Source organism: Lactuca virosa, chromosome 7 (genome assembly GCF_052849685.1).
Source record: "Lactuca virosa cultivar CGN04683 chromosome 7, Lactuca_virosa_CGN04683_v6, whole genome shotgun sequence".
NCBI classification, from domain to species: Eukaryota; Viridiplantae; Streptophyta; class Magnoliopsida; order Asterales; family Asteraceae; genus Lactuca; species Lactuca virosa.
In genome coordinates, this window is record NC_136432.1 from 256,885,661 (window position 1) to 256,911,661 (window position 26,001).

Here is a 26,001-nt window from a genome sequence, read left to right on the forward strand (position 1 = left end):
CTCAGACCGAAATCAGGTTTTCGGTCAAGACCAAAAGCATGAGAAGGGACCCACTTCGGACCGAAAACAGTTCTCGGTCAGGACCGAAATCAAGTCTTGCGAGGACCCACCTAGTGCACCGAAATCCTTCGTTTTTGGACTACTTTCACACCGAAATCACTTCTAAAGCCCATCCAAACAAACGAAATCATTAAGTTTTGGCCGATTAGGACCGAAAACACATCTTTTATATATATATATATATATATATATATATATATATATATATATATATATATATATATATATATATATATATATATATATATATATATATATATATATATATATATATATATATATATATATATTTATATTTATGTGTGTGTGTGTGTGTGTTTTGCCGAAAACATAATTCATTTCTCAACTTTTAGGCCGAAAACACTCCCATTTTGCTCTCAAGTATCATCCGAAAACCCTCAAATCTTCATAAGGTTTGGCCCAGAATCTTCAAATCTTCAACCGAAATCATCAAGAACATTCATCACATCTTCAAATCTTCATTAATTCTTCATATCTTCAAGATGTTTCCCCAAGAACACAAGAACATCATCAAATATTCATAACTCCCACCGAAACACCCAAACACACCGAAAACGCCTAGAACACTTCTAAATAATTCCTAAAGCCTTTTGTAAGTATTTCTTACATTATTAAGTGTTGTCTAACACTTTAATTTGTTATTTATTATTTAAATCAATATCTTATTAATTTAAATACGAAATCGTGTATAATTATTATTAGGATACGACTACGCACACGGGTTCTAACCCGAAGATCACCTCTACCACTTCGTATCCAAACGAGAACGCACATTCGAGGTGAGTTCATACCCCTACGTTTTCACTATTTTTTAATGTTTTATGGGGGGAATACAAGTAAAACACAAGGACTCTTGTGTTAATGTTCAAACCGTTTCAAACCATTTGCAATTGTTTCAAACCGATTTATGGCTGCATTTTATCAATATATATATATATATATATATATATATATATATATATATATATATATATATATATATATATATATATATATATATATATATATATATATATAAGGTTCAACAGACTTAGAATTGGCAATTCCGCCCTAAATCCTGTTCCTTGTCTAGTTGTGGGTTTAGGATATAATTACTTATTCGACTGTCTTTTCACTCTTATTTATATGTGTTGTGAATATATATGAATATAAATTGTATTTCATTATATTGATAACCCTTTTTGTAACATGTAGAGCAAAAGGGTATTTTTCACAAATCTCTTACTACCGCTTTATACACATCGTTAAATTGCAAAGGTTTTTTCGTTCATTACAGAGCATATATTTAAACTATAATAGGTATAGTTTGAGAAACACTACACTATCTTACAAACTCAAGAACACTATACAGAAACAAGTATATAAACTATAATAGGTATAGTTTATGGAACACTACTCTATTTCACTAATTCAGGGATACACTACTAAAATAATTATTTAAGTATAATTATTTTACATCACAAAGTGCACTACTACAAGGTAATACATACAGTTTCAAGTACAAAAGAACACTATAATACTACACGTAATCTAGTTAATACAGGGTTGTGAGACACTCATTTATTGTGCCTGTCAGGGTACAAGTTCAAGTCCTACAAATGATAACCAGAATCTTCTGGAGGGAGAGCGTGAATTTGTGTATAGATCTATACGGGACTAACAATCCCGCACCTGAGTTGTTTGCAAGAGCTAGGCCGACAGGCCTGGGGTGACAAATGTCATAACATTCCGACGCATGAAGAACGTCGTAGAGGCCACTAGTCATTTTAGCATGGTTATATGAAACTCACAATAGTATCAACTAAAACATTATTTACGGGATTTACACTACTTCAAAGGTTTTATTTTAAATGATGAAACTACAGTACACTATTTACACTACAGTTGGTGGATTCCAGACACTCATACAAAAGGTTTTCATACAAACACTACTATGATACACTACTTTCTAGTACAGAGCACACTAGTACAACATACAATTTAGGGAAACATTTATGATATGGTTTTATTTAGTAATAAGACTACCATATACTATTACAAAGTACAATAACAAACATACGTTTTGGTCTTAAGGCTCAAGACTACATTTCATTTACTATAGAAAATATTGGATTTTCTGGAGGAACATACTAATATTTTTCAAAGAACAATGACAAGCTTTCCATTACAAAAACATACTTATGAACTCACCACCTTAAATGTTGATACACTTTCAAAATCACTTGTATTATCAGGGAACCGATAGACAGGTGCACTACAGGTTTTTGAGAAGACGGAGCTTTATATAGTCGTGTCTTTTTACTTTTGCTATACATTTTCGGTGTCATACAAACAATGTTATGAACAGATGTAAAAACTTTACTTTATGAAAGTAATGGTTGTGTTTGCTTTGATTACTATTATACAATTGTTGTGATACTGTACATGACGTCCTCCGCCCCCGAACGTTTCCGCCGTTCCGGTTTGGGGGTGTGACACTAGTTCAAGTGGGGGAGAATTGTAACACCCCGACTCCCATGTATAAGTTTTAAAACCTTATATACATGTTTATGGACCTACTCGACGAGTTGGTTGCCCCCAACTCGTCGTGTAGAGTCGGGTTAGCCCGCGTGGATTATTGGACCTACTCGGCGAGTCGGAGGACCCATACTCGAGGAGTAGGAGATGGAAAATGAAACCCTAATTTCCGGGATTTTGCACCCTATTTAAAAGGTCATTAGCCTCCCTTACCGTCCCCCTTGAGTCCAGAAAACCCTAATCTCGAATACCCTCCATTTGTGTGTGTGAAGAAGCTTGGAAAATGGTTTTTGTGAAGAAGGCTTGAAGTTTAAGGAGCTTGGAGCAAAGGAAAGCTTGTAGATATGACTCTACTTTATCTTGGAATCATTTTGAAGGTAACAAGTCGTTACCTTGACTTTCCTCTATCTAGATCTCTCCATGCTTAAGTTTAGGGCCATTTTGGCATGTATGTGAACCAATTCGGGTATTAGTCATGATATGAAGTTGTAACATCAGATCTGGACTTCTCTAAGTCTCTATAGCCATAAAGTTATCCGATTTAGCAAGCTTGGGCCTTTCTCTTTGGATTAAACCTTTCCCCTTAGTTTGGTTTTGGCATTTAGGACCATGCATGTACGTAACGTTTGCAACTTTACGTGGGAACCATGCCCTAAGAGGTTAGATATGCAATATGGAGCTTTGGGGTGGTTAAAAACGTCTGGATAAGAAATGGACTGCATGAACTCGACGAGTTGGATGAAGATTGCCCGTAATTGATTCTGCATGAAATCGATGAGTCAGTAAGAGGACTCGACGAGTCAGTTACGGTTTTCCCCGACATCTAGACACGCATGGACTTGACGAGTTGGTTGGAAACTTGGCGAGTCAATTACGACTTTAGTGATTTCTGAGTTCTTAAGGAACTCGACAAGTTGCTAGCTGCACTCGACGAGTCGGGTCAACATGGACTGTTGACTTTGACCGTTGACTTTGACCTTGACCAAGGGTTGACCAATTGGACTTTTGAGGGTATTTTGGTAATTTGGGATTCTGATGGATTTGGTCTCATGGTGGTTATAGGTGGTTGAGTTTGTGGCTGTGATTCGAGAGTTTGATTTTATCATTACAATTCGACAGTTGTGAGGTGAGTTTTCCTCACTATACTCAAGGGTCTAATGCACCAAGGACAACCCTTTTGGATTGTTATCCTGATATGTTATGTTGTTATGATCTGTTAGATCGGTATCCTGGTAGATAGGATGTTATTATGCTGTTATGATCTGCTAGATCGGTTTGACTGTCTATAGACTGTTATGTGATTATCTGATATATGTGCACATGTTTGATTGGTGGTTGAGGCTTATCTGCTTTGTACGAAAGTCAACAGACCTGGGCATTCCAACCCAATGGTTGTGGGCCGTGAGTATTCCATGCCGAGGATGATTGGACTCGTAGTATGTGGGCATTCCAACCCGATGGTTGTGGGCCGAGGGTATACCATCCCGAGGATGACTGGACTCGTAGTATGTGGGCATTCCAACCCGATGGTTGAGGGCCTGGGGTATTCCAACCCGATGGTTGATTGGACCCATAGTATGTTGTTTGTGTTTATGTGTATGTTGTTGTGTGTATGGGTATTTTGAGGGAACCCACTAAGCTTCGGGCTTACAGTTGTTGATTATGTTTCAGGTACTTCTGATGATCGCGGGAAGGCGAAGGCGTGATCGTACAACTCCTCATATTTTATGATTTTGATTTCTGGGATACTCTGACATGAACTATTTTGAAAACAAGTTTTGTAATAATCATTGGTTTTGAAATGTTTTAAAAAGTTTAAATTTGGCATGATTTTTATGGATGTTACATTACGTGATGATTTGTTAACTATGGTTTTATTAGTAATTTAAAAACGAAATTTTTGGTCCGTATTTTTGGGATGTTGCACATATTTTGTTTCTTTTATCATGAATTTGGTAAAGGGTATCGTGATATGAGAATTTTTTTTGAATGATATGACGATAATATCTTGTTAAACCAAGAAAACTTTGAACCTCAGTTGGAGTCCTTAGTGTCCATTTCATCACCACTTCAATCTTTGCATTATCTGCTTTAATTCCAACATTGGATACGACATGTCTGAGAACTTGGACTTCTTGTAACCAAAAATCACACTTCGAGAACTTATCATATAATTTCTCATTCTTTAAGACTTGCAACACTTTCCTTAGATGCTTTTCATGTTCACTTTCAGTCTTTGTATATATGAGAATATCATCAATAAATACTATAACCGAGCTGTCAAGAAATGGCTTACACATGCAATTCATCAAATCCATAAACACGACAGGAGCATCTTTAAGACTGAATGACCTCACCAAAATTCATAATGACCATAACGAGTTTAAAACGATGTTTTTTCAACGTCACTACCCTTTACGTGGACTTGGTGATAATTGAAACGAAGATCAATTTTAGAGAAGTAATAATCTCCTTGAAGCTGATCGGAAAATATCATAAACTCTCGATAATGGATACCAATTCTTGATTGTAACTTTATTGAGCTCGTGATAATCGATGCACATTTACATGGATTCATCCTTTTTTAACGAATAATATTGGTGCAACCCACAGTGAAGAACTCTGGCGAATAAAGTCTTATCAGGAAGTTCTTGAAGTCAAGACATCAATTTACGGATTTCTATGACTGTATTCCAAAATTTTAAAATGTGTATGGATGTACTCCAACATGTATTATGAAATTCTAGTAGAAATGTGTATGTAATATCTTGAATGATTGCATTCTATAGTTGAGTTATGGAAAATGCTAGTAATACCAAGCCTTTGGACCATAATGAAGAAAGTGATGGCTCAATTGAAGAAATTGTACCCACGAACTCGAATTTGACCCGTGAACCCGTATAAATAATTGAGTTAGACAGTTCGTGTTCAGGTTTGGCTTATCTGTGTTAGGGTTAAGCAGGACGACACTAATATTTATATGGTTCGTGACCGGGGTAAGCTTTTGACCTGCTAACCCGTCAATCCGAACACGATATAATTGTCACTCCTATCAAATTCTAGTTTAGAGATAATTTCAATGCTCTCCGAGACATTACGCTTTATCTTGTCTACTAGGGCTTATGAGGCGATGCTTACTCTCAGTTACCTCAAAGCTGTAGACATATAGGAAAATATTTTTATTTTGATAACATATTGAAACTATAAGACTAAAATCAATACTCTTCTCATCCTTGTGGACTAGAACAACATTAAAATAAATATCAAGGATCCATCTGAGCTAAATCGTATTCTCGAAGGTATTGTTATAACATTTAGAAAAAAAGCTAAACGGAGGATCCGGGGGGTGTACGTAACGTGTTGTGTCATCTCATCTAAATCTATGTTACGTCAGGCATCGGCTAAATCCTGACCGTCGAAGGGAAATTATTACAACAAACAGCGGTAAAATTATCTGGTACGGACCAAATCCAACGGCCGTAAAACAAGCAACGAGAGGTGTGAAGAGGAAAGAGAAAATGCGCTAAGGTTCAGTTTCATTTCATACAATCGTGAAATGATCTCTTCGTTTTCTCATTTCTCTCTCATCGGCACTTGCGATTGTTAAATTTCAGCTTCCAACTCTGAAACCCTAAGATTTGAGAGCTATAATCGGTTCTCTTTTTCGTATTTTATTGATTAATTTAAGATTTAAGATAGAAAGACCTAAAAAGGGGGATTCTTGATTTCCCGAAGGTGCTGTCGGCCAAGTAAGGAATTTAAGGAGATTTCTCTTTGTGTTGGAAGTTCTAATTATAATTTCCATATAGAATAGGGCTAGCGATTTGCGTGTTTGGGAATATATGGGGTTGGAGGATGCAGATCTCGTAGATGATGGAGATGCTGCCGGAGGAGGAAAAGCTGCTTTTTCGGTTTCATGCTCGATTTGCCTCGAGGTTGTCACCGATAACGGAGATCGTGGTTGCGCAAAGCTCCAATGCGGCCATCAATTCCATCTGGGTCAGTAACTTCTTTTCTTTTCCTTCAATTCATCAAAATTTAAATTGATTGTCACCTGAAATCGTTGTTCATGGATTAGTTGTATCCCTGCAAATTCAACTCGTTTTGGTGGTTTGATCTTTATGAACCTTGGGAATTGTGAATTGTCTCGTTATTTGTTAACCTTTCAGTGGTAATAAGATACAAAACATGGTTTATTAGGGACCTCGTTGTTATTGATTTGCTTGTTGTTAGGGATTATCAGATAGCATGTAAAAGGATCCTCACTTTGTAATTCAACAGTTGAAGGTGTTCAGGGGAGTTATTTTGAAGATGCGATTGGAATAGTTGAACATCCTTCTTTAGCATTAATCTCTGTCTTTTTTATCAAAATAATCAGTGTAATGCTATGTTGTTACTAAGAGATTGCTTTATGGATGCATTTCACTCACTAAACCCCTATACTTCTCTTTGATCTGGGATGTGTTTTCTTGGTTTCTTATAAAACAAACAAGTTATCATTGCGAGCTCGCTATTATTTCCTTAAAAGGAAAGTTCTTCAAATGGATTTGATATAGGGATAAAAGTAGATAGCTAATCTATGGTATAGGAAGGTGCAAATATATGGAAAACACTAAGAATATTGCTGAATTTGTTTGAAAGGGCACTTACTGAAGTTACTAATTTACTATTATGAATGGATTATATTTGTAAAGATGAAGTAGTTGCTTAGGTGGCCCTAGCGCGAAGTTATTAGACCTTTGTTCATTGATTTATAAATTGTCGGTTTGTACGCTTTTTGGAGATATTTTTTCGCCAACTTTTCGTGATTAATTGATCATGTCATGGTACTTTGATTATATCGTGATACTTTGAATTTTGTGCTATATGTTTGAATTCTTTTGAGAAACTCTAATTGTTCTAGGGACAATTTTGTAATTTAAAAATATACCTAGACAAATTTCAACCCATATCACCTGTTTCCTTTTTAGCTAAATTCTTTGATTTTCCCATTTGACTCGATAGAGTTAAAAACAACCCAAATCAACTCATTCATAAGTAAATGGGTTGAAATTGCTTCTAGTGATTAATATGACTAACCATCATTTTCGTGGTTAATATACGTATGTTTTGTTTATATTCGACTTAAATGCTTACTTTTTTATATCCCATACATAAAGTCATGTACTTTAAAATAGTCGAAGCAAATTCAAGATCCGATATGATTTATTAATACATATTGTGTAGATCTTTGGGTTGGAAAATTAACTTGAAAAAGTGAAATTACATCTGTAATTTGTTTACTATTACAGATTGCATTGGGTCTGCATTTAATGTGAAGGGAGTGATGCAATGCCCAAACTGTAGGAAAATTGAGAAAGGTCAATGGCTTTATGCAAATGGTTGTCGACCATATCCTGAGTTCAGTATGGATGATTGGACACATGATGAAGATCTGTATGATTTAAGCTATTCTGAATCAGTAAGTTTCATTTCTTTTATACCTTTCATATGATATGATATGATGTATATAACTCATTACATGTTTACATATTTTGCAATCTTCATTGGTCTTTCCTTTTTTGGCAGTCAATGTGGTGCCCCTTTGGTGGATTTACTCGGCTTGCTGCCTCTTTTGAGTAAGCACATTTACTCTTATATTTTATCATCTTATCAGTTATCATCTCTCTTTAGTGATAAAAATGCAAGAAATAGCAACGGGATTTCATTTATTCTTTACTGCAGCATCCTACTTTCATAATCTTTCACTAAAGAATTGTATATCTTTTTTTTCCTTATTAAGGCATTGTGTACTTTCATTTTTCTGTTATTAGGACGTTGTGCTTTGAAAAATCTACCCAACTGTAGCAATAAAAACTACTTTGTATTTGGATGACTTTGCTATAATTGGGTAGATTTTTTATAGTACAATGTCCTAATAACAGAAAAATGAAAGTACACAATGCTTTAATAAGGAAAAAAAATGAAAATACAATTCGGTAGTGCAAAGCGCAAAGACTATATTGCAATTAATATATAGTAATAAAATAAGTAATATCTTGTGTTAACCCTGCAATTTTGCTTATCTGTTGAATATTTTATTACTATATCAATTACAATATAGTCTTGGGCTTTGCACTTAACAAAAATTGTAAACATGGTTGAATAAAATTCAAGTGTTGAAGTTCCCAAATGAGTCTGCTATATTTCATGTTTATTACTTGATATATCTGTACAGATGTTATTTGTACAGTATGCGTACGATTAGTTATTATTTAATTCTACTATAGTTTTCAGTAAATAAAGTAATATATATAAATAAAGTTGTAAAGCTACTTTGAATATTTGTTTATATAATGGAAAAACTAACTATAATATCTTTAATCAACGCGGTTTAATACATCAGCCTTTACGTCCCTGAAATGGATGCCATCTTTTTTTTAGAATGACAATTTTGCCCTTAGTTGTATGTTTGTTTTGATAAGTGTTTTTCTTTTTGCAGTGAAGGGGAATTTCCAACAACTGCATGTAAGATTTGATCCCTTTTGAAACGAATTAAACTGAAAGTCATGTCTAGAAAAAAACTTATAAATTCTGTGAATTTTGTTTTAGATCATGATCTTCTTGGACAACATGCGATCTTTACTGAACATGCAGCTGTATCATCTGCTACTCATCTGTGTCCATACATTGCATATGTTCAACCGGTTCACCCATCATCATCATCATCATCTTCAACATCCAGTGCAAGTGTTGGTGATGGTCATGGTCATGGTCATGGTCATGGCCATGGTGGGACCTACAACAACCAATGGAACAACAGCCAATCAGCATCAAGTGAGATGCCAAATTCTTATGGTCTGCCCACCATGGATGTCCGCTATCATACCACCCTCTTTCCTACTTCAACCACCCGTCTAGGTGCTGCTGCTGCTGCTGACCAACCCTCCATGTCATCTGTCATGCCGAGAAGGCCGGTCAGGAGTAATGCTGACATGGCAAGATCTGGGGGCTCTTATGTGCATCCGTTTCTTCTCGGCCAAAGGTAAACTTCTTTTTTATATATTCGACACAAGGGTAAAATCGTCATTTACGACTCTTCATTCGGTCAAAGAAACAAAACACTTCTTATTCAATATTCATACAGGATACGACACTTACTATGTTTGGACACACATCACTTTACATGTTCATTACTTAATAACAGATTTTTATTAGGAATGGCATTGGCAGCATACTTTCATATATTGTTTTTTTTATAGCATCTTATTTTATCTTGAAATTTTCCTTTAAAATTTTCTTTTATTAAGCCCCTGCAGGATATTTCATTCCACTTTTAATCTTTTTCTGATTAAAACATTGTACTTTGAAAAAATCTACCCTATTATAGCAGTGAAAATACTATAATAAACAAATAAGTGAAAAGACATTGCTATTTTTTGTTCTACTTTTGACAAAGACAATGCCAGAGGTTTTCGGGTCATATGTGCAAAATTATGCAACATTTAAAATCACATTACAATTTTACCTTTTTTAGTTTATGCAACAAAATATGCAAAATCATGTTTTTTTTTAGGACCAAAAGATGTGATATTTCTACCTTTAAGGGGTTGCATAAAATGGTAGGATGGTAAAACAAATAAGTATTCGTGGATGTGAATTTTGGTTCATGTTATAATATTTCATATTTTGTGTTCTAGAATGAAACATGTTTGCATCTTTTATTCAAACAACCAGTTTGTTGCACAAATTGGTAAATTTTGGAAACCATGTTTAAAAGTTAAAATGCAAATTTAACCCATTTTCTCGGTAGTTATTTTCTCACTGCCTTCATATTTTTTTTGGAAAATATGATGCTGTATTAGAGAACAATGAAGGTAGGTTGCTGTAAATATGATAAACAAATAAATGCATTTAATTTTCAAAGTTATGATGATGTTCTGTGCAGTTCTGGTGGTAGAGCTCCGAGTGCGGTCGGGTCATCAATGATTCATCCGTATCCGGGCAGTGCTGCCCGGGCACGTGAGCGGTCCCAGGCTCTTCAAGCCTATTTTCAGCAACCCAGCAATCTACCGGGATTACGCACACCGATCGTCTCCGGTTCCCGGAGATCCAACAACCCGCCACAAATTGGCGGTCCGGCAGGGTCATCCTCCGACCAGCTCCGTGGCGGCGGTGTCTATTTTCTCCCGACTTCCGGTGGCGGTGGCGGTGGCGGTGGTTCGTCAAACGGTAGAGCCTTTCAAGAAGCGGAAAGCTCAATGCAGCCTAATCCCTTCCACCATGGGTGGGAACGGGACCCACATGCCGGATGGGGGTTTCATCAGGCGGGCGGCGGCGGTGGTGGTGGTAATGGTGTTTTCCGGCAGAGGCATGGGTCAGATAGGACTCCGGGACAAGGGCATTATCGGTCGTAATTTATTTGTGGTTGGTTTTTTTTTTTTTTTTTAATGATGATGAGAATGAAGTGAGAAGTGAAATGAAAACTTGTTTGGTGTCTGTCTTGTTTTTACCAACTGTAAGAAAAATGAATGATGATGGATTTACATGTTTGAAGTGTTGGTAAGAGTTACTTGTTGGATGGAGGCTTTGCTTTTGCCTTTTCGGTTGTAAGCAAAGGCTTTCTTTGTTGTTGAATCAAATGGCCTTGAAATGAGTCCATTGATGCTTTGTTCAGCTTTGTGTGATTGATGGACTTTTGGCTTTTTCTTGCCCTGGAGATATAAAATAAACCTTCTTCTTGTGTTCAATGACATACAAAATTCCTAACATAATTCAACATGTATGTATGTATGGGAATAATCAATGCATGTCTTTATTGCTTTGTCATGCGTTTTTGCGTACATATTTGTTGTCCTACTTACAACCTACATTAAAGTAAAAATTTTATATTCGGGTGTCTAGCAATCGGTTTTATGGTCAACATGGAGAGAAGTCGTAGAGTTCAAGTGCTTAAAATCGGAGGCTAATAAAGAAAAAGTACGATGGGACGATGTAACTTGCGGAAATGAAGATGCTCAAATGGACATTGGATAGAACATTGTTGGATAGTATCCTAGTGCACAAATTAGAAATATGTTGAGGAGTTTTATCAATCACCGAAATTTAGGAAAAAAGATTGTGGTGGTATCAACAGGGGTTTGGTACAGTTTCTGCAGTGGTGAATCTAGAACAAAAAATCATGTGGTTCCTTATATGAGTGAAACCGAAAAAATGAGAGTAAATAATACTAGTGGTGGACTAGCATCTGGCGGAGGGGCGGTGTTAGGCCGGTAGCGATGGTCGGGCGACAAATGACAAAGGGCGAAACTGGTTAGGTGAGAGCGATCATCAGGGCGACATCGTATAATGTTGATCACGCCTCAACCCAAGCGATGTTTAATAATTCAAGCACTATTTTTTTTTCTATTTTTTGTTTAATTTTAAATGGATGAGACATTGAATTATTTTAAGTGGATTGAAATATAAATGATAAACTTCATATATTTTGATCCATTTTCGTTTTGGTAAAGTTTATAAGGTAGGTTCTTGAAAAATTATAAGGCAGTTCTTATTTTTTTCATGCATAACTTATACATTTTTTTAGAAAAAATAGGCGGGTCTTCACTACACATAGATATGCCCTGAGTTTCTGACTAAACCAAAACCGAAAATGTATATATCGGTTTTTTGATTTTCAAAATTGGAACCGCATCAAACTGATCAGTTGCGTTTTTCCGGTTTTTAGTTTTAACCAATACAATTCGGTTTTTTAAACCCAAACCACAACTATAAAATATTATAGTAAAAAAGAAATTTTAGTCTCCCAAATTAATATGTAGTTAACTTCAAAATTTTCAGGTTTATAGGTCATTATTGTAATTTTATAGATGAAGAAATAAATGATTTTATATCTCTCGATGGATGTGGGATTAGATGTAATGTAGTGTAAAAGTTTGCAAATAGATTAATACATTCATAACTAGAGAGGAAATTTGAGTTTTGCGGTTTTCATATTACTAAAACCGAAACAAAACCGAATTTTTCAAATTTTGAAGAATTAGAAACCAAACCATAAGTTTTATGTTTGGTATCGGTTTCGTCTACGACTTTTAGGTTTGCAGTTCGGTTTTTGCTCATAACTACTAGTGTGTGTGTGTGTGTATATATATATATATATATATATATATATATATATATATATATATATATATATATATATATATATATATAGGTTCATGTGTTTCTTATATTTATTGTATGTTAGAATACACCAATATGAATTTAGTAAAATTAAATAATTATTTAATTAAATAAAGATAGATATTAAATGATTTCCATAAATGTATGTATATTAAATGATATCCATAATTATAATTCTCTTTTTATGGAAACTAATTAAATTCGTCATTAATGTCAGCAATAACATTATTTCAGAATGAATTCGCATCTAGGTTTTCATGTATGTGTTCATGTTTTGTTTATAGACTCATTCACTTAAAATATAACAAAGTTACATAGAATATGAATAACGAAAGTGTATTCTACTAGAATACACTCTCATGATGTTAGAATACACTCTTATTTTTCTAGAATAAACTCTTATTCTCCATGTTTCATGCAACTTTGCTGTATTTTGAGTGAGTTGGTCATTAAACAAAATACGAACCCATATATGAAAACCTAGATACAAATTTATTCTGAAAAAATATTATTGATGATATTAATGACGAATTTAATTAGTTTCCATAAAAAATGAATTATAATTATGGATATCATTTAATATACATATAATTATGAAAATCATTTAATAGATATCCTTATTTGATTAAATTATAATTTAATTTTTACTAAATTCTTATTGGTGCGTTCTGGCACATAATTATAATTTAATCAAATAAGGATATCTATTAAATGATTTCCATAATTATATGTATATTAAATGATATTCATAATTATAATTCTTTTTTTTTTATGGAAACTAATTAAATTCGTCATTAATATAAGCAATAATATTCTTTCAGAATGAATTCGCATCTAGGTTTTCATGTATGAATTCATATTTTGTTTCATGACCCACTCACTCAAAATACAACAAAGTTGTCTGGAACACGGAGAACGAGAGTGTATTCTAGCAGAATGAGAGTATATTCTAATATAATAAGAGTGTATTCTAGTAGAATACAATCTCGTTCTTCATATTCCATGCAACTTTGTTGTATTTTAAGTGTGTGGGTCCATAAATAAAACACGAACCCATACATGAAAACCCAGATGTCAATTCAATGATTCATTCTGAAAGAATGTTATTGCTGACATTAATGACGAATTTATTTAGTTTCCATAAAAAAGAATTATAATTATGAATATCATTTAATATACATATAATTATGGAAATCATTTAATATCTATCTTTATTTAATTAAATAATTATTTAATTTTACTAAATTCTTGTTTGTGCATTCTAGCACACAATAAATGTAAGAAACACATGAACATAGCCACACACATACACACACACACACACACACACACATATATATATATATATATATATATATATATATATATGTATGTGTGTGTATGTATGTGTGTATTTTGGATCATAATATATTCAATTAAATAAAGCTTTTGTTCATAACACATTTTGGATCATGACTTAATTTTGAATTATAAAAGATATAATTAAGGATCGTAGAATATTTGAATCAAAATATTTTTTTTGATTATAACAAATTAAGGATCATAAAATGTTGAATCATAACTTTTTTGAATCATAAATATTTTGAATCAACTTTTTTTTATCATATTATGTTCAATATTATTTTTTTTAAAACTTGTAATTTTTTAAAATTTCTTATCAAAAATTTCATAATATATGATATATAATAAACCTTTAAAAAAATTTTAAATTTGGAGAACGAAAATTTTTACACTTTATTTTTCATAAAAAATTAGACTCGTTTAGACAAAAGATGAGTATCCTTAACAATTTTTGAATTCGGAAAACAAAAATTCCTCTACATTTTTGTTACGTCCCGAATTTCAAAGGTATTTTTTTCATTTTTATTTATTTAAAAATATACGTCTTACATAAAATATTACAAACAATTATTACGTGATTAATTATAAAATAGTGTTCAACGGAAGTCTTATAAAATTTTATTGATGTTTCGCTGTAGATACAGTCATGTGTGAGCATTTTCACAGTCAGATGAACAACCTGTAAAACAGTTATTCAACAACTGTAAGCCGAAGCTTAGTGAATTCCCTCAAATATTCCATACCACAACATATATATATATATATATATATATATATATATATATATATATATATATGCATACACACAATGACCTTCAACATATAGTTGGTCCGCCCCTCGGCCTTCAGCATATAGTCGGTCCGCCCATTTTTTGCCTACAACGTTTAGTTGGTCTGAACCTTGGCCTTTAACATAAGGGTAGTCTGCTCGAGTCTATTGGCTTTCAGCACGGGGCTGGTCCGCCCTCAACTTCATATATAATATATATAACAATAGTCTACATAACAGGCAACTAACTATCCTAGTCTAATTGCCTAAGCGTATACTACATGATAACTATATCCTAACATACAGATGATACATATTGGAGTATAAAATATAGTGAGAAGAACTCACCTGGACGGTTTCTTAAGGGATAAACAGTTAACCAGACAATTTAGCTGACGACCAACACTTCAACGAGGATTAACCTATACTGCTATAGTTTATTTGTTCTTATGGTAAACTAGCATGGACCTATCACTTATCCAATGAATACCGGCAGCTCTATCAAATAAGGATCAGCCATGCATGGCAATTGGGAGGCAGGATCATTTCGACATATAGCTTTTCATAAATCCAACAACCAAACCAACATGACCATTCTAGACACCTCTGCCGTAAGTAGACCAATCAATATAATGACTTGGAGTTACTGAAAAATATTAATTATAGGTTCCTAGTAACAACTTATAACTATAATTATTAATTACACGGAGGTGGAGAGAGAGAGAGAGAGAGAGAGAGAGAGAGAGAGAGAGAGAGATTTGAGGGTGTGAAGAACAAACGAAGAGATGAAACCTATTTATAGGGATTTTCTTGGGATGTGTGCCATGCAAGGCCATATGCACGACGTCCGAAAAGGGGTGGGTTCCCAACTGTAGCTAACAGCCAAGGTGTGGGATTGTCAGTCCCGTATAGATCTATACACAAACTCACGCTCTCCCTCCAGGAGACTCTGGTTATAATATATATAAGACTTAGAAACCTATACCCTGATGGGTACGACCAAGTAGTACCTCACAACTCTGTATAACTAGACACAAAGAGAATACTAATGTTCTTTTGTACTTGAAAATGTATGAATTATATTGTACTAGTAGTGTACAATAATTATAATTTAAATAATCATTTTAGTATGATATTCCTGGCTTAGTAAAATAGTATTAGTGCTCCCTAAACTATACCTATTATAGTTTATATGTATGTTCTATACGCAATGAAAATCTTAGTAATTTAACAGTTTATATAACACGCTTTGAGAAAGATACCTATTACTTGACATGTTTACAAAAGGGGTTAAAGCTTTATTTAGATAAGTTTCATGTTCAATATATATATATATATATATATATATATATATATATATATATATATATATATATATATATATATATATATATATAATTGAGATCAAACAGGCAGTCGGACAAATGGTTCCAACCCTAGTCCACAACCAGACAAGGAACAGGAGATAAGGTGGAAACACCAATCCTAAGTCTGTTGGATCTACATTATATATATATATATATATATATATATATATATATATATATATATATATATATAAACATGTATTTTGGAAAAAAAAGTATAAACCAATTTAAGTAGTTTGAAAACACTTTTTAAAATAGTTTAAATTGGTTGAAATAGCTTGAACTGTTTAACAAAAGATTTCATTGTGTTTTTACTTGTATCCCCCCCCCCTTTTAAAACTTTGAAAAATAGTAAAAACATAGGGGTGTGAACTGACCTTATGTGAGTGATTCGATAGAAGGTTTGATATAAGATGTTATTTCCACAAGTTAAGTCCCGCAACAAAACAGGGTCCTAAAAGCATTTCATCTAATATATAGGTATACAATTAGTGAATATAAAGCAAGTATGTTAAGGAAGTAGCCTAATTTGTAAGTTTCACTTATAAATAAGAGTGTTAGAAGCGAATTCGTGAGGCTACAAGGTGTTTTCGGCCAGCCCTTGGGTTTTCGGCCATATGAAGATCTTGGGATGTTCTTCGTGTTCTTGGTCAAACCAAGAAGATTCAAGGGCTTTCGGCTAAGGATCACCAAAAAGGAAGGTGATATCTTGATGAAATGAAGAACACTTGATGTTGTAAGCAAGATCTGAAGGAGATTCAAAGGATTTTGGATGGTACTTGAGAGAGAAAAAGGGGTTTTCGGTTGGTGTTCTTGAGAGAATAGATACTGTTTTCTGTTGGATGTAGAAAAAGTGAGAGTATGTTTTCAGTCCGTGATATTTATAGCAAGAAACTGACGAGAAGTGACACATGCGTGGGGATGCGAACCGAGGGGATAAGACCGAGGGTTCTCGGCTGCAAACCATTTACGGTCCGAAGGAAATGGTCAGATGCGAGGGTTTGCAGCCCTGACCGAAAACTCGTTTTTGGTCCGAGGAAAGTGATTGCGAGACTTCTCAGTATTCATAGGAAAGGCATATTTTGATTTCAATAACACTTTTATACCATCACCTAATTATAATAATGATTTAATCAAATGGTTTCTAGTATCTTGGCTGATGTTGACTTTTTGTTGACCTGAAATAACGGGTTGTCACATCACCCCCCGTTAGAGAGAGTTTTGTCCCGAAATTAGGTTTCTAAGCAGGACTTCAGGGGTTATGCTCATCCGAATGGTAGAATGTCCACTCATAGTCCTGGGCATCTTTGACCTGAAGTTCATAGTAGGATTCATACCTGGTCCATCTATCATTACCTCGTGTATACAAGTCGTATATAATTAAGATTAATAAGACGCTCGAATGTACAACTCTGCCCCAGGTCCACAACCAAACAAGGAACATGAGATAAGGCGGAAACACACATTCTAAGTCCGTAGAATCTTAATTATATACTACTCTCGCGTATACACTTAGTAGTGATAGGTTAACCGTATTCGTCCTTAGCCTCTGTGCTTGAACTTGACCTGTTGCACGAGTGGTGTTCCCGAAGGGTCTGCTGGGTATACATTAGAAAGGTTTCGGAGGGAAAAGTACTTCTCGCATGAGTACTTCGGGGTATAGAATGCGAGAGACGATTCTGAGGTCTATGACGGGTTTTTCGTTATGAGTGACGAGGGTTCGTCAGTCGGTCGGTTAAGGCGAGGGGTTTTCGCAGTACATGAACTTGGTATGGTGAGGACCATGCCAATCCACGTCGAATGACAACGTCGGACTCCTTATAGAAACAAGTTTTAAGTTGATTCGAAAGAAACGTTTTTTATAGCGATAGTGTATTCCGTGTATACTCGATAGTGCATTCTGTGTATACTTTCTAGTGCTTTCAGGTTTCTCCTTGTTATTACCACTGCAACATATCGTACCGCAATAAGCGAGTACTAGCAGTAAAAGTGTTCCGATAATTAGTAATGATACTTCATATTATGATCCTTATCAGGTCCCTCTATGATCGCTTGGTGTATACAAGTCATATATAATTAAGATGAATAAGACGGTCGACTGAGTGACTCTGCCCTAAATCCACAACCAAACAAGGAACAGGAAATGGGGCGGAATCACTCATTCTAAACCTGCAAAATCTTAGTTATGCATAGCCCTGATGTACACACTAAGTCATCATAACTCACCTGTACGGATCCTTAGTTCTTATATGAATGTTGTGATTTGTTCGGACGAGTGAGTAATTTAATTTTTTAATTGGAATACTAAGTTTTAAAATTTTATTATTATTTAGAAAACGTACCGTTGTTCACAGTTTGCTCAGGGACAGTCTCTCCTGCGGTGATCATCAGTATTCGCCCCTCCCCGCCAGAGTTCTTCGTTATTGGGCAGTCCCTCTTGTAGTGCCCCGTCTCACCACACCCATAACAGGCCTGATTTACTTCAACTCCCGGGACCTGGGAGATTGGTTGTGCCGGCGCCCGGCAGAAACGGGTAGTGTGCCCCTTCCTGCGGAAATTCTTGCACTGCATCTCCCGGTAAGCTCCGGTGTGGTGGTAGTTACAATTACTACACTTCGGGAGAGCTCCAACATATCGACTAACAGGCGCTGGAGTGGCAGGTGTTGTGGCAGCGTGTATAGTAACTATTTGTTTCTCCTGTGGGGAAACCTGTGTTGTTTGTCCCTTCCTCTTATTCCCCGACTTTCATTTATAGTCTCCTCCATTTATTGGCTCAGGAACGGGGGCCACCACGCCATGGCGGACTCCATGGTCAATGAGTCGCTGGGCTAGGCGTTTGGCGCTATCAAAGGTAGTTGGGTTGGAAGCCAGTACAATCCATTTAATCTGGGGAGATAAACCCCAGATGTACTTCTCTATCTTTTTACTCTCCGGGGTAACCGTCCCGGGGCACAATGCTGCCAGGTCACTAAACCTGTCAATGTAGGCTACTATGTCTGAGCCTGCCATGGTATGGTTCCACAGCTCATGCTCCAACTTTTGTATTTCGCCTCTTGGGCAGTACTCTTCCATCATCTTCTCTTTCAGGTTCTCCCAGCCCATTGAGTTAGCCACTAATAGGTTCAGTGACTTAACATGGCCATTCCACCATGTTAGGGCTCTGTCGGAGAAGGTGCAGGTAGCAAACCTCACTTTGCTCCCTTCTGGGCACGTGCAGATTTCGAAAACTGAATCTGTTTTCTTGAACCATTGCATTAGAGCAATGACTCCCCCATCTCCATTTAAGGATTTGGGTTTGCAGTTCATGACGTCCTTATACGAACACTCCCGTGGGTGTCCGAGGGTAACTCTGGGGTTAGTTAGGTGGGTACCGCTACCAGAACCACTGGTACCACTTGCGCGGATTTGAGTTATAGCGGTTGTTGTTGCGGCTGTTACTGCTGCTTGGAAAACAGCAGGATCGTGTTGTGGTGGTGGATTTTCTATTGTGTTGTTGACTATGCGCCTTATAGGTCTACTGCGAGGCATCTTTTTGCTATAACGTTTACAAGATGAAACGGTGATAAGTCTATAGTAGTGGTTATAAGTCGGGTGTTGATTAAACTAAGTTATCCTAGTTCTGAGTGTATCTTGTTCCGACTTTCATAGCGTTCTGAAAACAATCCATAATGGAAGTCTATATAAAATAAACTTATGAATTAGTAGTGATTACCCTTGAATGAATTTCTGTGAATTGTATAACTGTTACAAGTTGTTACGAAAGATGAAATAATCCTAACACATAGTGTGAGTAGTGTACTCACTAACTCACTAGGTTATATTAATTTATTAGCTATTAGTGTGACACATAAGACGCTTGGTCTCTTCGGCTGATCCCTTCTCGGAATCCTCCTCATGAATCTCTTCTTGTTCCTCCTTGACTCCTCTGCTGACTGCTATGATGGCGTGGTTACATCTATCTAGGTTTGTCGTGCGAGAATGGGAGCGTCTAAAGAACCTATGAGATTATATGAAACATTATGGGGTGATCCTTACCGGGTCCTTCTATAATCACGCATTGTATACATGTTGTATATAATTTAAGATTAAATAGACATTCGAATAAGTGACCCTACTCTAAAACCACAACCAAACAAGGAACATGAAGCAGAGCATAGATCATAAATTCTAAGTCTATAAAATCTCAATTATATAAAACCCTGGGAGTATACACTTCGAAATTATAGACCTACCAGTAAGGGTCTTTTAATTTTTACATAAGTTATTTATAGTGCCTAAAATACTCCTATAGTATTTTAATGGTATAATCTTGGTAAATTTAAACTTGCTGTTATTTATAGCATCATAAAATACTCCTATAGTATTTTAACTTTATGTTTTGTTCTAGAGATCCTTTGTATATAGAGTTAGGTAAGTTTTAAGCCTGTTGCAACACCATATCACTCCCAAGCACATGTTGGTCGTATCTCAAATAAATATAGTTGATCAGACTATATTTATCCCATATATGATTACATAACTGTGACCGTAGTGTCTAATATTTAAATACTTATGTTTTGTTCTTCTTGTGATACTTGTTCTAGTATGTATATATGTATGTATGTATACTTATATTTTAAAAGTATAACTCTTGGTCAGAGTGTTTTTATCCCATTGTATTTATAGTTGTATATCTTTTTAAAAGTATAACTCTGATACCAATCTGTCACACCCCCAAACCGAGATGGCGGAAACATTCGGGGGCGGAGGACGTCATGTTCAGTATCACAACAAATGTAGAATAGTAAATCAAGAAACAACATCCATTGCATTAATATTAAAGTGCTTACATTGTAATAAAAACACATATGATTGACTCCAAAAGTATGTAGCAAAACAAGACTTGTAGCTATTTTGCTCCGTCTTCTAGCACCTTGCGCGTGTACCCGTCTATTAATTTCCTGAGAATACAAGTGATTTTGAAAGTGTATCAACATTTAAGTTGGTGAGTTCATAAGTATTTTGTTTTAGAAAGCATGTTCTTTGTTCCTCGAAGACCTTAGTATGTTCCTCCAGAAAATCCAATATTTTCTAATGTAATCTAATGTAAGAAAAATGTGACCCTTAGTTCCTTCTACAATCACCTAGTAGATAAAGGTTATGTACAATACAGATCGAATAGACAATCGATTGTGTGGTTCTGCCCTAAGCCCATAACCAAACAAGGAACAAGAAATGAGGCGGAATCCACACATTCCACTGGTTTTCGGATCTACATTATATGTAACCCTGGCGTATACACTAGGTAAACACAGAGTTAACGGTGTTGGTCCTTTTTGTGTGACATCTACATTGTACATAGAAAGTAATATAATATTGTTGTATTTGTATGCAATCCTTTATGTATGTATGTACTTAGTTAAACGTTCCATCCAAAAAGTATGTTTTTGTACTAGAAAATAGTATGTTGTACTTGTAGTTTATGACCTGACCCATACCTGTTTCCCCCTATGATTACTTAGTGTATACGGATTATGTATATATAACTAAGATCGAATAGATAGTAGACTGTGTGAATCTGCTCTAGCCCACAACCAAACAAGGAACAGGAAGTGAAGTGGAAAGCACACATTCTACTACCTATCGGATCCTATTAATATATAACCCTAATGTATAAACCAATGAATCATAGAGCTAGCATTATAGGCCTCTTCTAAACTGTGTGTTCATGTTACTAGGAAAGTTGTGTGGTGTAGTTCTATTGTTTAGTAAAACTACTTGAAGTTATGAACATCCCGTAATCTAAACGCCTTAGTTGATACCGTTGTGAGTTTCATATAACCATACTTAATTGGACTGGATAAAAACACGACGTGCTGTAGGTATCAAAAAAGTTATGACGTTTGTCACCCGTAGACCTGCCGATCCCAACTGTAGCTAACAGCCAAGGTGCGAGATTGTCAGTTCCGTATAGATCTATACACAAACTCACGCTCTCCCTCCAGGAGACTCTAGTTATATATATATATATATAAGACTTAGAAACCTGTACCCTGATGGGTACGACCAAGTAGTACCTCACAACTCTATATAACTAGACACGAAGAGAATACTAATGTTCTTTTGTACTTGAAAATGTATGAATTACACTGTACTAGTAGTGTATAATAATTATAATTTAAATAATCATTTTAGTATGATATTCCTGGCTTAGTAAAATAGTATTAGTATTCCCTAAACTATACCTATTATAGTTTATATGTATGTTCTGTACGCAATGAAAATCTTAGTAATTTAACAGTTTATATAACACGATGAAATAATTTGAGAAAGATACCTATTACTTGACATGTTTACAAAAGGGGTTAAAGCTTTATTTAAATAAGTTTCATGTTCAATATATATATATATATATATATATATATATATATATATATAACATATATAATTGAGATCAAACAGGCAGTCGGACAAATGGTTCCAACCCTAGTCCACAACCAGACAAGGAACATGAGATAAGGTGGAAACACCAGTCCTAAGTCTGTTGGATCTACATTATATATATATATATATATATATATATATATATATATATATATATATATATATATATAAACATGTATTTTGGAAAATAAAAGTATAAAACAATTTAAGTAGTTTGAAAACACTTTTTAAAATAGTTTAAATTAGTTGAAATAGCTTGAACTGGTTAACAAAAGATTTCCTTGTGTTTTTACTTGTATTTCCCCCAACCCACCCCCCCCCCCTTTTAAAACTTTGAAAAATAGTAAAAACATAGGGGTATGAACTCACCTTATGTGAGTGATTCGATATAAGATGTTATTTCCACAAGTTAAGTCCCGCAATAAAACTGGGTCCTAAAAGCATTTCACGTAATATATAGGTATACAATTAATGAATATATAGCAAGTATGTTAAGGAAGTAGCCTAATTTGTAAGTTTCACTTACAAATAAGAGTGTTAGAAGTGAATTCGTGAGGCTACAAGGTGTTTTCGGCCAGCCCTTGGGTTTTCGGCCATATGAAGATCTTGGGATGTTCTTCGTGTTCTTGGTCAAACCAAGAAGATTCAAGGGTTTTCGGCTGAGGATCACCAAAAAGGAAGGTGATATCTTGATGAAATGAAGAACACTTGATGTTATAAGCAAGATCCGAAGGAGATTCAAAGGATTTTGGATGGTACTTTAGAGAGAAAAAAGGGTTTTCAGTTGGTGTTGTTGAGAGAATATATAGTGTTTTCGGTTGGATGTAGAAGAAGTGAGAGTATATTTTCGGTCCATGCTATTTATAGCAAGAAACTGACAAGAAGTGACACATGCGTAGGGATGCGAACCGCAGGGATAAGACCGAGGGTTCTCAGCTGCGAACCGTTTGCGGCTGCGAACCATTTGCGGTACGAAGGAAATGGTCAGATACGAGGGTTTGTAGCCCTGACCGAAAACTCGTTTTCGGTCCGAGGGAAGTGATTGCGAGACTTCTCAGTATTCATAGGAAAGACATATTTTGATTTCAATAACACTTTTATACTATCACCTAATTATAATAATGATTTAATCAAATGGTTTCTAGTATCTTGGCTGCTGTTGACTTTTTGTTGACCTGAAATAACGGGTTGTCACAATTAACTTGTTGTGCAAAGTCTTCGTCTTCTTATCCAAGATTGCTACTGGTTTTTCCACGTAGTTCAGACGCTCGCTTATGTGAATGTCTTCCAAAGGTACAATTGCAGATTCATCCGTAATGCAATTCCTTAATTGGGAGACGTGGAAGGTGTTATGGATCTGACTGAGTTCTTCCGACATATCCAAACGATAGGCAACCTTTCCCACTCGAGAAATGAATCGAAAAGGTCTGATATACCTAGGGCCTAACTTGTCCCTCTTTCGGAACCTGATGACACCCTTCCATGGTGAAACCTTAAGTAGTACTAGATCTCCTACTAGGAATTCAACATCTGACCTTCGTCGATCCGCATAACTCTTCTTCCAACTATGATCGGTATGTAGTCTCTCTCATACTTGTTCAATAAGTTTAGTGGTCTTGATCACAACATCAGTGCTCCCTATGACTCGTTAGCTGAATTCTCCCCAACATATGGGCGTCCGACACTTCCTTTTATAAAGCATTTCGAAAGGAGGTCTACCAATATTGGAGTGGTAGTTGTTGTTGTATGAAAACTATGCTAACGGGAGACACATATCCCAGCTTCCACCAAACTCAAGCACATATGCCCTTAACATGTCTTCAAGAGTTTGAATAGTCCTTTCGCCCAACCCATCAGTTTGAGGGTGATAAGCTATGGTGATATGCAATCGGGTGCCCAACTCATCATGGAAATTTCTCTAAAATCAAGAAGTAAAATAGACATCTCTATCGAAGACTATTGAGACCGGTACTCCATGTCGGGAGACTACTTCCTTGATGTATATCTCTGCAAGCTTCTCAACCGCGGAGCTTTCTTGGATAGGCACGAAGTGGGCACTCTCGGTTAATCTATCCACTATCACCCAGATAGCATCTGCTACACGAGGAGTCTTTGGCAACTTGGTGATGAAGTCCATTGTTATCTACTCCCACTTCCACATCGGGATATCAAGAGGTTGTAATTTTCCATGCGGCATCTGGTGTTCGTCCTTGACCTTCCGACAAGTCAAACACCTTTCGATATACCATGCTACATCTCTTTTCATACAGGGCCACCAATAACTATGCCTGAGGCCCCTGTACATCTTTGTAGCTCCTGGATGAATCAAGAACTTGGACTTGTGTGCCTCATCCATTAGTATTTGTCGAGTTCCTCTTGAGTATGGGACCCAAATTCTGCCATGTAGAGTGAACAACCCACGACTATCTATGTCGAAAGCTGAGATCTTCCCTATAATTCTCTCGCTTTTCCGGTTTTCTTCATTGGCTGCTTCACTCCAAGCTTGCTTGATCATCTCAAGTACTAGAGTAATCACTATCATCCTTAAATAGACACCCTTCATTGGCATACCGGTTGTTTTCCAACTTAATGCATCAGCTACTACATTGGCTTTAACTGGGTGGTAAAGGATTTCATAGTCGTAGTCCTTCACTACATCCAACCATCGATATTGCCTCATGTTTAGGTTCGGTTGGTCTATAAAATATCTCAAAATCTTGTGGTCGATGTAAATGGTACACCGAAATCCATACAGGTAATGCCTCAAAACTTTGAGAGCGAAGACCACTATTCCTAACTCTAAATCATGCGTCGGATAGTTAGCTTCAACCGTCGTGATGCATATGCGATTACTCGACCTCACTGCATGAGGACGGCTCCGAACCCATAATTGACGCATCGTAGTAAACTACCGTCTCGTCAACACCTTCTGAGAGGGCTAACACTAGAGCTTTGCATAAATTTTGCCTTAGCTAATCTCATTCTCTGAAGCTGTTTCTTGTACACATAGTTGTGGTGTTTGTACATTTGAAACACCCATAAGTCAAAACCCCATCTTGAGAAGTACACCTATATTACAAACATAGCTGTACAAATTGTGTAAAAAGATACAAGTCTTGGGTGTGCACAAAGCAACATCAATAGTTTACCATTTCAATAAATGATTCTAAAAAAAAAAACAAATAACAATATACAACAGGCAATGGTATTGTTGTCTCTCTTAAGACAACAAAAGCAAAAGAAAAAAAAATAAAAGATCAGCTAGTCTCATCATGGTGCAGTGCACAATAACAAAGATTCAAATCAGATGGGACCCACACATGTCAGTAGAAAAATACAAGA

The 26,001-nt window shown here is 35.6% G+C and overlaps 1 protein-coding gene across 1 annotated transcript; it reads left to right on the top strand.

Annotated features, from left to right (window-relative positions):
• Positions 1–6,085: 6,085 nt before the first annotated feature.
• On the top strand, positions 6,086–11,327 carry LOC145124195 (RING/U-box superfamily protein). The gene is made up of 6 exons (XM_079059453.1): positions 6,086–6,597; positions 7,890–8,059; positions 8,167–8,216; positions 9,080–9,105; positions 9,190–9,622; positions 10,526–11,327. Exons 1-6 carry the CDS (start codon positions 6,441–6,443, stop codon positions 10,992–10,994), a joined length of 1,305 nt encoding a protein of 434 aa, XP_078915579.1. The 5' UTR covers positions 6,086–6,440; the 3' UTR covers positions 10,995–11,327.
• The last annotated feature ends 14,674 nt before the right edge of the window (positions 11,328–26,001 follow it).